This window comes from Uranotaenia lowii, chromosome 1 (assembly GCF_029784155.1).
Source record: "Uranotaenia lowii strain MFRU-FL chromosome 1, ASM2978415v1, whole genome shotgun sequence".
In the NCBI taxonomy this organism is placed as follows: domain Eukaryota; kingdom Metazoa; phylum Arthropoda; class Insecta; order Diptera; family Culicidae; genus Uranotaenia; species Uranotaenia lowii.
This window is the reverse complement of record NC_073691.1, coordinates 95,126,086-95,142,354: the sequence shown is the minus strand read 5'-3', so window position 1 is coordinate 95,142,354 and position 16,269 is coordinate 95,126,086. Positions and strand designations below refer to the sequence as shown.

General features: G+C 33.3%; 1 protein-coding gene across 3 annotated transcripts in view; it reads right to left on the bottom strand.

The window, feature by feature from the left end:
- Positions 1 to 1,574: 1,574 nt before the first annotated feature.
- Positions 1,575 to 16,269, bottom strand: part of LOC129740436 (inactive dipeptidyl peptidase 10) — a 120,187-nt gene continuing 105,492 nt past the window's right edge. For all 3 annotated transcript variants that reach the window (XM_055732105.1, XM_055732106.1, XM_055732107.1), the window contains 4 exons: positions 2,325 to 2,377; positions 2,157 to 2,264; positions 1,878 to 2,083; positions 1,575 to 1,809 (listed from right to left, as the gene is read on the bottom strand). In XM_055732105.1, the coding sequence (XP_055588080.1) occupies positions 1,675 to 1,809; positions 1,878 to 2,083; positions 2,157 to 2,264; positions 2,325 to 2,377 (502 nt within the window). In that variant the 3' untranslated portion in view covers positions 1,575 to 1,674. The remainder of the gene's footprint in view (positions 1,810 to 1,877; positions 2,084 to 2,156; positions 2,265 to 2,324; positions 2,378 to 16,269) is intronic.

Below are 16,269 nucleotides of genomic sequence, written 5' to 3'. Positions count from 1 at the left end.
GATTTCTTTTATCCACGGTGGTCATTCCTTCGACTGAGGTAGGAAAAGCGGGATTCTACTGTCTCGCTGTCTATCCTTTTCCTTCTGTTTTGCATACCATCCGGGCTCAAAGCTCGATAAATATATGGATCTTGTATCAATCAGATCACTGAGATAACGCGGGAGCCCAGAAACCGAAGTTTTGATAAACGGGGCTCAAATGTACAACAATTTTCTAACTTATTGGATAAATGATCTCAATGTACTAGTGTAAAGCTATTCGTTTTTATGCATATTGTTTACTATTCCGGAAATCATTGCATACTAAAAGGCGCTCATTGTTCTCATAGATTGTTCTCATATAGAAGATGTCTTTGGTAGTTTGTATATTTAAGCGGTCTGCTAGCAGATAACTGTTAATAATCGAAGTGCAAATTCTTTTTTTTATCGAAAACTCCCAATTTTTAAGCAATTATGATAAAGTTTGATTTGTTGCTCTTTAGCAAAAAGAGTACATTTCGAAAAAAAATACAAAAGGAAGAGTACATTAAAACGGGGTAACTTTGCCTACGAATTAAGTACCAAATTGAAATAGACAAAACTTGGATTGTATTTGAAATTCTTTTCTGTTAGTAAACATGTACATAATTTCAAAATTTTAAAATATCTACTTTTTCCAAGGCTTGCAAACAAACAACTCTCCTGATGAAACCAAAGAGCATTTAGAAGCAAACGGGTTGTTGAATGTGAAAGAACTACTTTTTGCTTTCTTTGTATATGTATAGTTATAGTGTTATTTTTACAGTCTTTTAGTTATAAATTTTCTATATCTAAAAAATAAGGACATTTTCCAAGAGTAAGCCCGTATTGAACAAATGGATACAAACCCTATCAAATGGTTAACTTTGAAGAAAAAACGAAAATGGAAATAGTGGGAGGGCCTAGAGGAATGTGTTAAGGTAAAATTTCATTTGAATTTTTTAGCTCAAACTATTTAGCAATTGTTTTAACTTTTGCCCCTAAATGTATGCAATATAATAGTACTTTTTTCGATTATAAATGTTTTTCAAATAAAACGTTGAAAAGCAAGATAAAATTAATAAAATAGCATTTGTAAATATTATGAAGGTATTTTGTATCCTTTATGATCGAGAAAACTCGTTGAAACCGTCAAAATAGAGACTGATGAATGAAACGCCAAAGCATCAAATTCAAAACAGAGACGAAATCAATTTTTTAATCAAATTTAAAGTGGTCTAATAAATTTCTACAACCATGTTTAACGTTCATTGGAGTTCAGTACTGATTTTAAAAATATGAAACACGCCACATTCCCTTTAACAGAAAAAATAATCGAAAAATATTGACAAAAGTGATCAATATTACCCCGGATTACGATACGCACATTTTTCGGTCGATAAAGTGTACGTATGGTATCCCTAACATAAACTGAAATCATACAATCTTTTGACCAATAAATTAAAATACATACCACCTTATTGGATAACAAAAAATATAAAGATAAAAATTTGCGACTCGATATCCAAATCCCAACAATTTTCACCCCATTTAACATTTTAATAAAACAAGCAGCCTAAATCTTAATTATCATTTTAATATATACTGAAATCTTCGATTTTTTTTTGTTTAGTCACATTATTCGAATCGATCATAACAAAGAACCTATATTATGAGTTATGTTTTAGAGAGGAAGAAAGCTGCAGTCCAATCATGGTTGTCGTTCAAGAAATTTTCTTCGAAATAAGCTTCGATAGTGTCGTAGACGTGCTTGATGGCTCCGGTTAAAGCATGGTTTTCATCAACATAGACCTGAAAAGTGAACAAATATTATTTTCAAATACGCTATCAGATTGTTCTGAAAAGCTATGAGAGCTTACCTGATGTCTGAACATTACGCCCTCTTCTATCAACGACTTCGTGAATAGTGCCGTGTGCTGTTCATGTACTAAAGTATCCGCTGTTCCATGTATGAGAAGATACTTGCGGTTGGCGAAATTACCCGCTTTCATCGAAAGATCGGAGTCCAGTAGAGATCGACCGTTATCTGCCGCATGGATGACGTATCGTTCCGTGAAGAACGAATCTGGAAGATAGACGTTGGAGAATGATAAGCTAAGATTCTATTGTTCCGACAACCGCTGAATAACGATACTAACTGTAATACTTGAAAGACACGATCGGATTAACGGCAGCTCCGCATTTCAGCACATTATCCGTATCACTAGCCAACATCATCGAAACGATATATCCGCCGTACCCCCAACCTATAATAAAAAAACCAGATGTGATCATTATTTTCTCGTGTGTCAAATGCTCAAGTTTACCGTAGGCACAAATTCTGTTGGGATCAACGAGGTCCAGATGATCTCTCAAGTATCTGCAAAGAGAAAACGAAATTAGGAATTAGAACAACACCGGCGCGTAGATGGAAAATCAAAACGTGATTTCATTATGCTATTAAATCAAAGTTTTTGGGTAAGTTTGGACTTTGAACTCGCATTGATAAAACACAAGTTTACAGGTAATTGTTTCCCGCAACACTAAAAAGAGTACATTGAGATCATTAATCCAAACCGCACGCGTCTGTTCTCCAGGTCAGGGGCGGCTCAAACAGCGTCTGTCTAACAGTCATCGGCTGAATTTATGAAATGCGGCTCCCGCCAGCTAAGTCAAAGATGGCAGTCCCATCGCGGGATATGGCTAACCTTAGGCTAACAACCTACTAACAATCAATCGTTACGGAAGCTGAGACAAGAAATAACCGAATTGGAAACTTTGGTAAGTGCTTTGGTGGCAACGACTTTTAGCATGAAAACACGGACTAGAATTGAAACTTGGAATGTTTTGACTCTTGCACGGCCAGGTAAGCTGGCTGAACTTGTTAGAGAAGCTAGTCGCCTCAAGCTTGAAATTCTGTGACTAGCGAAGTCCGTTGGCCTAATACAAACCACAGTCCGGGCAATGACTGGCTCACTCTGGCATAAGCCCGCAGGCCCATGCGGTCCTCATTAGATGGGGATGGGATCCAATAAACGAACGGATAATCGTGGCCAGATTCAGAACACGGGTTAGAAATCTTACAATGATTCAGTGTTATGCGCCAACTGACGTTGCTGATTTGCAGGAGAAAGAACAGTTTTACAGTCAACTGAAAAGCGTGGACCGAGCAGACTTTGATGCCCAAATCGACAGCAAACTGATAGCTTACCAAGGTGTCAACAGCACACTGATAGCATGATTCGCTATTAAATTATTCATGATAGCAAAATTAGGCAACCCTAAGGCATCAATAATTTACATTTGATAGCAAGCTGAAAACAAAATATGGTATCAACAGCAAGCTGTTACAATAATTTTGTGTAGAATTTAATCTGATATCAAAACATGGCATTTTTGAGGTATCCTTTATTCATACAGGAAGGAAACCTATGATTGATATAAAACATTCCTTGGGACTGGGATTAGCTTTTTGAGCGATATCTTAGGTGCTGCAAAGTGGAAACAGCATTTGCTGTTATAATTATGTAATCGAATAATAGCAACGTGTAGTTAATATGAAATATGTATTGACAGTATAATAATAGTGAAATTTTAAGGTATAAACTAAAATTTCAAGAATTAATGTTTTTTCAAAAAAAAAAAAATCATAATTGTCACTTTACTTAGGTGCTGCAAAGTGGAAACAGCATTTGCTGTTATAATTATGTAATCGAATAATAGCAACGTGTAGTTAATATGAAATATGTATTGACAGTATAATAATATTGAAATTTTAAGGTATAAACTAAAATTTCAAGAATTAATGTTTTTTCGAAAAAAAAATCATAATTGTCACTTTACTTACCGTAAGAAACAAAACAAACAGCTTTATCATAAAATATTACAAAAGCACAAACTCCACGGCAATGGTTAAATGAAATTCTTATCAAAATGAAATATGCCCTTTTTTTTGAAAAACCCTCTTTTAATAAGCATATGTTTCTTAACACATAAATAATGTTTTCTTATTGCATTAAATACTACGTCAAACTTATCAAGAGGACGAAACTATAACTGACTTGAGGAAAACATGCTAAAAATTTTAGATCTACAAACAAAAAACTATTTAAAAAAAAGAAGTTAAACCCTTTTGGTTTTTCTTAAAACGATTAGAAGTGCTTAAAGTCGAATAAGGGTTTTTTTCTGTAAATTTTCCAAATTTTCCTTTGAGTTTTCAACACTTTTCAGGCGCGCCTTGCAATTTCATCCAATTTATATCCCGGTTTTGTTTTGGTTTTTAATGTCATGTCTCATAACAAAAAAATATGTATGCCTTCTATATTGAAATATGTATCAAAGTCCCAACTGAAATACATGAACATGCAGTTTCTTCCAGTTAATTTTTTAAAACATGGTAGTTTCGCCTTTTTCAAATATAACGCTAGATTTATAGTGTCTTTTAATTCGACATGCAGAATTCATCTCTGGACTTCGACACCTCGACGCACATTACGAAAATAAAATCTAGCATACTGGCAACCACATTTTTCAAACGTCAAATGAAACCAAAACAAATGCGAAAAAAATTCATTAAACGGATCGGATCGATTGTTGGTTCCCCAAAATACATCTGGCCAACAGGTTCTGCCCTAAATTTTTGACGAGTGTGTGCCAAGGAAGGAGCATCTAGTGTCTGCTGGTGGTGTTCTTGTTTGAAAAGGACCGTGAACTTTCCACTTCGTTCCAACCAGTTATAAGGTTTGCTGTAAGGTTTGTTTTGTTTTGATTTTTTTTAAATTTTCAGGTCTTTTCTGTCGATTGTCCGGATTCTAATAGCGCGATTACCATTGTCTGCTAATCTTGTGGCTAGGTGGAAGTAATCAATTGAAACAATTGAATGCAGTTTGTACTTCTGTATCCAAGCAGGTAAGGATCAATTAACAGTTAATAATATGTTTCTTGGTTTCAGAAGTTTACACATCGACGATAATGGACCCTCTACAATCAACAGCTCTAGAATGAATTATAGAGGCTTCGAAATTGTAATGCCCCTAGAAAAATGTCGGCCTCGTTCCCAAAGGCATACGGCGGACAATTCCGCCTGACTTCTTCTTCCTGCTTCCGGTCTAAGGGTGCTCAAAAAGGCTGATTACGTAAACGGCTCCAAGAAAAATCGTGAGTAAGCTTTTTTTTTTGTTACTTATCTATCTTTAGAATTTGTTCAAAACTAAGAAATGAGAAATTATCAAACTAACAACTCGTAAATAATGCGTGCTTTTTAAAAGAAAAATTAGAATCTAAATGTTATTCACCACTTTAATTAGCAATTCAAGTTAAACTGATCGAGAAATAGTTACTTGCCTATTATTTTAACCTATTCAAGACTATGCGTAATTTAGAATGCCTAGCCGAGGAATTGCAACATTCATGAAAAAAGCTTAACTTTGATGTTTAAAAAACCGGTTATTCGATTTTCTTTTTTTTTTTTTAATCATACCAATATGAAACTAATATGTGATTTATAAAATAATTGATGAAAAAGACCTATAAATTCCGAAAATATCGGCGAGGCGTTTTTGCACTCACAGTGTGCAATCCGTCTAAAGCAGTTTAATATAGACAGTGTCTAGATCAAGGCGTTTAATGCTGGCAGTGTTAAATGGAATTTAGGCATTTTCTACGATCATATTCAATGTGAATTGTATTATAAAAAAAATTGTTTGAAAATTCAAATTTACGATGTCAATATATCATAAGTATCGATGAGACAGCTGTCATTTTTTAAAGCGTTGTATACTTAAATTTGTTTATACAAATGTAGAGGGAACTTGACTACTACCGGACACTTAAGGTTTTTTTTTAGCAATAACTTCAAAAATATATTTTTTTAAAATATTGGTTACTCTACTGATTTGAAGAGTATCAATTTTATGATCACTAAACTAAATTAGAAAAAAAAATCAGAAAACATTCATGTGCTTTTTTTGTATTTTCTTCATATGGACGGCACTGATAACTGATGTACAAGCTCGAACAAAAAATCTTCAAAAACTTGTGTAAAATTTCCAGTGTTCTCTTTTAAAGAAGCCGTTAAAAAGTGACGAAAAACAGTGCCATCTATTGCTTGATTTGTAACTTTTGAACGGCGCAACAGATGGCACTGTTTCTAGATAGCTCTTTTGCAAGTAAGAATTTTTCGAGAGGGCGAAATGGTGTTTGAACTCATTAATAAATAAATTTAAATACAATTAGATGAATTGCTCTATGTATATAATTAGATGAACTAAGAATAAATTTCAGCTGAGAAAAATGGCATCATTACAATATTGTCACTAGAGAGAATGACGAAATGACAAATATACAAGTTTGAATTATAAAATTCCAGAAACGTATTCATAATTTCAAATGCTATCATTTAACCAAGCCGAATCAACTTTTGAAGTACCTGATTCTTGGAAGAGCGCAATTGTATATGATCTCAAAAATTAATAAACTAACATCGTAGAAAAATGGACGGCTTCAATATATTCACAGCAAGGTAAATTCATCTGGTTCATTTTACCTCGATTCTTTTTACTATAGAGGCTAACTAACAACTTTGAACAAGCCAGATGAACCAGTTATTTTATCCAGTTGAGCTTAAAATTAACAATCCAACGAAGAAATACAGATTCTAGGCTTCTCTGAGCGGGCATTTTCACGCATTATATCTGTTTATATTAAGTGCTTCATGCTAGTTTGAAGCAATTCGAAAAACAGCGTTAAGCGTAAAATTTTGATCAAAAATGTGTAACGAATCTTCAACATCAATTTGATCGAAACTCGTCAAATAGATACGACCTTTTCATAATTGACTAAAAGTTTGTTGTTTTGTTTTGTTTACATTTCATTTTCTTCTTGACAGTTCTCTCTGGTGTCCTTGGAGACATCTGGTGGCTCAACCAAAAAACATAAAATTGATTCAAAACGGTCGTCGGGACTTTACACACTTTTCAACGCTTAGCTTGTACATCAGTTCATCAGTGTGGACGGTTCATACCTTGAGGTTTTAAGGAGCCAAACTCGTTTTGAATGTTTTCAATTGTTTACTTAGGGATAGATCCTCATTTTTTTTAAGAGAACAGGAAAGAGATAGGGAAAAATGAAAACGAAAAGAATTATACATGCAGATCAATAGCTTTTAGGAAAATCAATCAATTAATCAATGTCTATCGCAGCAAGTATATCTCCTACTGGATGCAAGGAACATTGATGTTGTTAGAGAAATTATTTTATGTAAGTTTTCACTCATTTCCAAAAGTGTTGTCTATGGCTGGATACTACGTATTACTTTACCACAGTTGTCACCAACTTTGATTATTGTAAGCTTAACCAGTAAGGGCTGTCCCAACGGTAGATGCAAAACACGGTTTTCGACCACGCTAAAACATTTCGGCTGGCACCGGTGGCGTAAATTGCTGTTTTAGCACAGTTATCGATTTCAAAATTCCCAACAGTTATACGCCTTTGTTCCAAATTCATGCAAATTTGGAACAGGATTTCAAAATATACGACAGACCGATTTAGTTCACGGTGAGAAAATTTTAGCCAACAATGATTTCTTTCACACATGTTTGGGTAACATTGGGTGTGATAATAGTTTCTTTTTGAGATATTATTTGAATGTTTTTTTCGCTTCAACCAGCCTATACGTAACATAAATTGAGAATAGATGTTAATAAAAACCATACCAAGTATAAATAATAGATGTCACATTATTCTCGATTAAATATAATTTAATAAAAAGCTTTTCATTTGGGCTCGACGAATTAGTGAATCCAGTCAGCGTTCTAAAATTTGAAAAAAAAACGAAAAGAAAATTTCAATATTTTTTCGATGAGGTAAATTAAATATTTAATTGTTTATGTTTATTGTTTGTTCTATAATTTTTGTTTTATTTGAGATATTGAGAGATTTTTGGTTTCGTATAGATTGCTCGGAGTTTTCGTCAATAGCAGCATATTTTTCTGTATCCATACATAAATTTACTAAGTGAAACAAGTTTTTGTCAAACAAAAATGTCGACAAATCAAAGGAAAATTTCCTTTGACTTTGGGATAAACATTTCTCATTTCCTTTATCAATGTCAGCAATAACTTGAAAAAAAAATTGCTTTTTCATTTCATTTTAACAAAACCTTATTCCATTGATTCAAAGCAATTTGATGGAATTAATTGAAGAATTGTTTCAATTGAGCTTTTTTCCTCGTTGTGTAGTCATGTTTGCTTTTAAATTAATGTAATCCTGGTAGAATAGTTGAAATCATTGTTCTGTCAAAAAGAATATTCGTAGAATTAATTTTAAGACAATTAATCGTGAAACTCAAAACTTATGCAATTTTTCTAATAAAATGGGTTTTTTCTTCTCAATTATTGAGTGTCTGCAATGAAAGTGTTTCCGTTTTAAATTTGCTCCTACACCGGTGGGGAGTGGGTGTTTTAGCCGATTCTAAAATTTCAAATTGTGCTTAAACTGGTATACTTAAAACCAATATTTACGCCTGAACCGTTGGGAGGGCCCTAATGTTCAAGAAGCAATTGAAATTATGTCTATATACTTTATTGGAATAGTGTTATACGGACATGTTTAAAACGCCTGAATTTATACTCAAAAGCGATATCGAACAGAATCGTAACTATCGCTTTTGAACATGCAACGCATTAAGATTGATAAAATGGAAAATTATGTGACCCATTCGAAACCTAAAAATTATAGCAAACATTGCTATCACGCTTTGATAGTTAAATTTACTGTCATTTTTCTTGCAATAGGGTGGTCGGCAAAAATGAGTTCAGCAATGTTTATACTTGGATGTCAAAGAGATGTCACATTATGCTATAATGGCGACTCCATTAATGCCCCTTTTTTTTATTGTTTTGAGAGTATATCGATGCCAAATTTTGCTCTCTTAGATGCCTTATATTGACATCATTTTGCTTTCCAAGCTCTCGAAAGACGAGGTGTAGTTCAGGTCTCATTTTTAGCAAAATTAGGCATCACTTTGCTAACCAAGTATGAAAATTTGTGCTCTCATTTTTGCTGTGTACCACCTTATGTCAAGCAAAATGAGAGCACATTTGGCTCTCAGGGCGTGATAGCAAAATTTGCTATAATTTTGCCATAAAAGTCTGCTCGGGGGCCGAGAAAATTTCGAAGGGTTGAATGTCACCCACAAACTGTGCAAGAAGCACCAGCGGATAAGATGGGCCATGCCATTATTTCTCGAAAATACGCTGAGCTATCGCTTCGAAGGATGTCTTTCTTCATTTTTAATGTGGCAAACAAGTTTTTCTATCCTTGCTTAAGTGAAAAGTTCACTAAAACGATTTAATTACCTGAATTTCTTGAAGAAACAGAGAATTAATCGAATCTGGGTGAAACTTGTTATTTCTCATGTCTAACATACATGGTTTTATAATCAATCAACCTGCGCAATCTGAAAAAAACTACAGCTTATCGTTTTTCTACTCGTGTGTACTTTAGGAAGACTATAAATATTTAGTTTAATTGCACTATCTTCCCACAAATTTTGACTAAATACGATCACATCAAAATTGCGGCAGAATGTCCGCAAGAACACGTGTTTTACGCTCAACTTTTAAAAGATGTTGACTTTTAAGAAAAACTGAGTTTCAAAACAAAATGTCATTCTTTGTATTTGGTGACTCCTAAATGACGATTAGAATTCATAAATAAAACCATTTTCGTTTTCAAGTTTAAAAAATGCACTAATATTTGATTCGAAAAAGTCATCTGTCGCCATGTTTACCGCGATATCAGCCAAGAAATTGGATTTCGTTGCCTACTTGAGGGCGTTTCACCTACAAGGATACCAAAAAGTATATTTTGAAACGCTTAATATTCGTTAATTTTTGCAATAACTTGCAATAAATTGTTTTTGCCAAAGTACGTTTTGTAGGAAATAAAGGATGATGATTTGAATTTCTCAGAAAATGGCATCACTTGGAGTGCGCGTACGAATACTATGGAAAGAAACTTGAGAAAGTGAGAGAGGGAATTTCTCTGAAACCTGATTCAGTTAAGTAAATTTGGAAGTGATAGACGCGCGAAATTTCGAGATCAAAAAAAAATCGATAGGTTTTGTAAGTTTGTGAAAAATTACCATCGGCAGTGATTAAAATATGTAAGAACACTACAATGGCGCAATTGGTAGGTGAGTTAACAGCGTTATGTTTGATTCAGCACGTTATAGCTACCGAAACACTCCCGTGAAAAATGGTAACATAGTTTTGTGTTAGTGTGAATGTTATCTTGTTCGAAAGCCATTTTTAAAGCCACCGTGCAAGTGAATACAGGAAATATGCGCATCTATTTCGGCGACAAGTGGATGGAAATAATACAAACAAAAGAAACAAATAGAAAAATGATGGATTTATTTTTCTAATCAATGAAATTCAGACTGCGTTTACCAGTGTTGAGCACGGAGTGCTTTCTTGATAAATTCTGGCACGGAGTGCCCTATTAGTAACCATCAAATGAAGTACAGAGTACTTATAAATTTAATTGAGGTACAGAGTGCCTCAGAAATGATCGGGTACAGGGTACCCATGACTAAAAAAAAATAATGGCACAGAGTGCCCTAAAGATTTGCAGGTACAGAGTACCTGAAGAGTACAGAGTACTCTGTTTCGACAAATATGGCACGGAGTGCCTTAATAATGTTTAGGTACAGAGTACCCAGTAAGCACAGAGTGCTCCAAATTGAAAAATAATGGCACAGAGTGTCCTGAAAATACTTAAGATACAGAGTATCTTATTAATGAATATTATTACTTGGTTAAATTATTTAAATATTTAATCGCAAGAAAAAAAACATATTCTAAACAAAACGGAAAAAAATGGTTGAAAATAATTTTAAGTTTGTCAACGCAGATTCAAATTCAATTTAGCTTAGTTATTTGGATAGTTATTTGGATAGTTATTTGGAAAATTTGAAAATAAAATTAAACTCAATTAAAAACATCGTGATTTGGTTTACATCAAATTTTGTTAAACTGAGACGTGTAGCGACTAGAGGTTATATTTCAAAAAAGAAAACAGATGGCAAAAGTATTTCAAGAAATTGTTGAAATTATACAAATAAAAGATTACAAATCTTCAAATGGTGTGTCGATTAAAAATGTCCTTATCAGTTGAAATGAAAATAAATTCTATAAAAAAAACAACAATATGATTCTAAGATAGTTACTAACGAAATCATCAATCTTTATTGATTTTTTTGTTCTAAGAATAGGTTTCAAAAAATAATTATATAACGGAGGAGTTGCTTAACATAGCATGTGAAAATCAAAGACAGTAACTTACATATATTAAGCGACTAGGTATTTTGCTTTATAATGATTGAATTTATGCAGTTGTTAAACTCCGAGAGAATTGATTATCGTCAATTAGCTTCAATGTCATTTCAGCACTGTACTCTTTCATCTCCTGTTTAAGCTGTTTTGTGTTTTAAAATTGTTTTAAAGATAATTAAAAAAAAACTCCGAAAGGTTTCATAAGAAAATTTGTAAAATCTTATCAAATTTTATTTACTTTTTTGGGAAAGGTGTTAAACCACTGTAGAGAAGGGGGGTAATGTAGGAAATAAAGGATGATGATTTGAATTTCTCAGAAAATGGCATCACTTGGAGTGCGCGTACGAATACTATGGAAAGAAACTTGAGAAAGTGAGAGAGGGAATTTCTCTGAAACCTGATTCAGTTAAGTAAATTTGGAAGTGATAGACGCGCGAAATTTCGAGATCAAAAAAAAATCGATAGGTTTTGTAAGTTTGTGAAAAATTACCATCGGCAGTGATTAAAATATGTAAGAACACTACACGTTTAGCTTACAAAAATTCTATGAACATGTAATTGAACATTTGATGTTTCAATTATTGCATTCCGTATAATCATTGTTCCATTTCTTACCACCCTTTCGGTATGGAGCGTTCTGTCCACTGGTGTTGGCAATCTACCCCGCGGTGTGTTTTCTATATGTTTTTGTTTTTACCAAAAATATCATCGAAACCGTGTTTTTATCATTCTTTTTCTTCTTAGTAAGACAAAAATTAGTTCCCTGAGTCGTCGTAAAAGTTCAATTTGTTCTTAAATGATTGGTAAGTACGTTCATTTTTCGATCGAAAAAAGTACATGTACTCTTGAAAGACTACCTATATATTATCTTTACTTTACAAGGAATTTGTATAAAAATGGTGGCGCGGATTTCGTTATTCTTCAAATTGATCAATGCGCACTCTGGAACCATATTGCGTTCCGCTGGAATTATCCAACAAATGAAATCTACCTATCTATCTTTACTTTTTATTTGAAGAGGATTTCAACCAACTTGGTCATTTATCCTCAAAATCGAGTGTCCGGTCAGTATGGTCAGTGATAGAACTATCGTTTTCCTTGCTCAATCAGATCCATTTTCCAAATTTAGATCGTGTAAATTTTAAGCAATTTTGTACTTTTTATTGGCTTCGGGAATTCCCGAGATATTTAAGCGTTTCTAGGGATTCGGGAATTCCCGATTTTTTTCATTCCCGGGAATCCCCGGTCAGGAAATCCCGGGTAAACACTCTATCTGTCAATCAACACCATGATGTGTGAATATATTGCATACTCAAAGGCGCTTAATGCCTTCATATGCTTGATCGAAAAGGGAAAAATTATAAGGGAAAAATCAATTTTTTAAAGAATAGACTTATGGAAATAAGTATGCTCTCCATAAAATTCGATATCATTACATACCATCAAACGGGGCATCATGCAACAGCGGGGTTAGATGCAACTTTTATATAACACCACACTGAATGAATTTTTAATTTAATGTATTATAATAAAGTGATCTTTTAATGATTACAAAATGATGGTGACATAACTCCTCGCATCAAAAGATAGTTTTTGAAAGTTTTTTTGTATTTATATAAAATTTGAAAATTAGTGCAATAAATGTACAAATTTTAACATTTTTTGATGCCGTAAAAAACTTTACCCGGTATGACGGATTGGCTTGATAATATTACCTACAAACTTTTAACTGGTTTCCTCACGCTATACCAACACTGTTGGTGTAAAAATATTTTTCGAACAATCACTATTTTTTTTTTAAATTATTATTTTTATAATTCAGTTAGGTGTCTGAGGTAAAATGCAAATCAAAGAAACACCTTGCAAATCTCGTTTTCATGTGCTGGAATATGAATGTTTTGCATCACGCGTTTGTAAACATTGAAATTTTATCAATCCAAACATGTATTTTTATGATTTCAGATTGTAGAATTTTTCTTAGAACTTTTGAACCCTTAATTGTATGCAGCAATCTTATTTAAAAAAAAATTTTAAAATATTTTTTTACAGTTAAAAAAATTACTGAAATTGGTGTTTTCATGCGTAATTGACTCAATAACGCATCATATGCTTCTTTTCATGGTGTATTTCGTAGAAGGACTTAAAGAAAAAAAATACAGTAACGCTAATTTTTGCCTGGGTAGAAAGTAGAGCTTCTTCCGGTTCGTTTTCACCGAAAATAAAAATATTTTGTCGGTGACCTTCCATACAAAATATTTTTTTGAAAATTTTCTAATTGAATTTAAAAAAAAATAAATATATTTTAAGTTTTTTTTAATTTCAGAGGTGCTAATTTTCTTAGTTTTGAATTTTAATACCTTTAAATTGAACTCAACATTGTCATCAAAAACCATGACAAATTTTCCAATTTTTTTTTAAACTAGTTGCAGAGCTGTGAAACATTGAAAATGCTTAAAAAGTATCTTCTAATCCTAAAATTTAAAAATTGGCTGGCAAATCCTGTCAGCAGTCTGAGAGGGGCAAATTATCTGAAATTATTAGAATTATCTAAAATAATATGAATTATCTTTAGATTTTATGATTGTGGCAACACTGGGGGGAATTTAAGTGAAAAAAGCTCAATGATTAAGAAAATTAGTAAACACTAGGGACCGCTATAACTTTGTTATGATCAAGGACTAATAAAATCGTGTACACGAGTGGCGATTCCCGCTCGTCTACGATTTTTACCCGTAAAGGTTCGCCAAAGCGCGAGCAGGCTGTGAAAAAAAATCCCTCAGGTTCGCGAACCATAGGAAACACGAGCGAGGCAGTCCAACCAACAGACGATTCTTTTGGATTTTGAATCCTGTCTCGCTCGTGGAAATCGTAACATACATGAAAATTTTTCCCCGCGATTTTGGCTCACGAACCATTTAGCGAAAAGGTTCATGAACTTTTTTTGGAAGGGAACGCGTGGTTGTTCGATTTTCTTCCGTAGGCAGGCTGTGCGTCTCTTCAGGTACGCGTACGGGTAATAAATTGTGCTTCAAGCAGCAGCAGGAAGTTCTTCATTTTCCACTGTTCTTGCAATTATTGTATGGAATATTTCTGTTTTATTTTTAAGTTTATTAAAAAAATTTTTTTTTGATAACTTACAGCGTTTTAAGATTAACGAAACTCTTAATATTAAATCAAATTCATTCTGCCATGTCAACTCCTGGGTGGTCATTTGAATTAAACAAAGCTTTTTGACAAAATAATGGATTAGAATGGACACAAGAAGGCCCTAATAATGATCTTTAACAACCGTTTAAGGAATAAATAATCAAATCAAATCTTAGAGCCTTACAATTTCATTCAAATCACTACATTTCTGAAGTAGAGGTTGAGTGTAAAATTCCATAGCTGATTTTTAAATTTGGAAAAGACAACCTCGATTCCATATGTAAAGTTTCAATAAGAAAACACACATGATTATTTTGGATTAAAGTGAATATCATAAAAAATTGATAAATTAATTCAATAATAATAATAATAAAGAAGAGTTTTCTAGTAATTTTTCTTTTAAAAAAAACTTTCTTGATGGGTTTTGGCTTGAGGGATACAAATATCTACGGAAACTTGCTTTTTCACCACCTTATTCACATGCCCCTTAAAGGATGAAGAAATAATGAAACCCTTAGTTCCAACGGCTTTTGCAAAGAATTGAATTCTTTTTAACTTATAAGAAGACGAAACAATTTTCCAAGAAGAGAAAAAAACCCGAATTATAAGAGTGCGTACTTTATTTTGTCAAAGCGAAAACGGACTTTGACCACAATAACGGGACGGTAGTTTTTAAATATTACAATAAATTCATGTTATTCTCAATTCAAATCTTTTTAAATGAGTATGATACTCAATCATGCCTGGACATTCAATACAAAATTTTGGAACAGTCCGGGACGGCCCGGTTGGCTAGATTTCATTGAAAAATGCCCGGATTTTGCCCGGTTATATTCACTTTATTTGAAAAATCAAAATAACAAACTCCTCCAAAACGGATTTTTTTTGAGAAAAAATAATCATGAAAGGTGTTTTGGATCTTGAAGTACGATTCAAAACCTGTCGATAAGTTCTGATGAACAAAAAAGTTTTTTTGCCCAGATAATGCTCGGATTTATGGACATTTTTGAAATTAATTGCCCGAATTTTGCTAGGTTTTAATTTAAATTTGCCCGGTTTGTCTGGCTCGGAAACGCGTCAAGCAAAAAAACTAGATATCTTGTATTTGGTCCGCAAAGAGTTAACATTGAAATTCTTAATTATCTTAATGGTTTTCCCTTGCTTTCAAAACTTCATCGCACGGTTAATGCCTCCTTTTTTCTGCCATGACATGAAATTTGAAATTCCAAACTTATATAACTTCCTCAATTTGAACTTCGGTAGAAACAAAGGGGATACAATTAAGATGCCGAAGTAGCACATTTCTAGATTGGACTTGTATTTTTTTTTATCCTTCCCCCACCCCATACATCTTTATAGGATGCGGAGGAACTTTTTATCCTTCGGATAATCAAATCAATATTTTTTCTATCTGTTACTGGGCCAGATTGCATCCTTTCGAAACTCTATATACAAATTTGCCAAATTTGACGTTGTTTAATATCAGAAAGGACAAACTTCAATTCACAAATTATATACATCGTTTCAATTTACAACATTGTAAATTATTTTCAAGAAATTGTTATGGAAACTTTGAAAAATCGACTTATTTCATCTGTCCACGTGTTGCATTTGGCGCAAACAACAACCATGTGGAGACAAAATAACGAAACGGAAAACACGACCATCAAGTGTGCAATGCGTTTTCCAGTTTGGTTCACGAACCAGAATCGCGAGGTTCGCGAGGGTTTCTGCCACGGCTCGCTCACGATTTTCTGGCGATCGGATTCCCCTTGAAAAAAATCCCCTA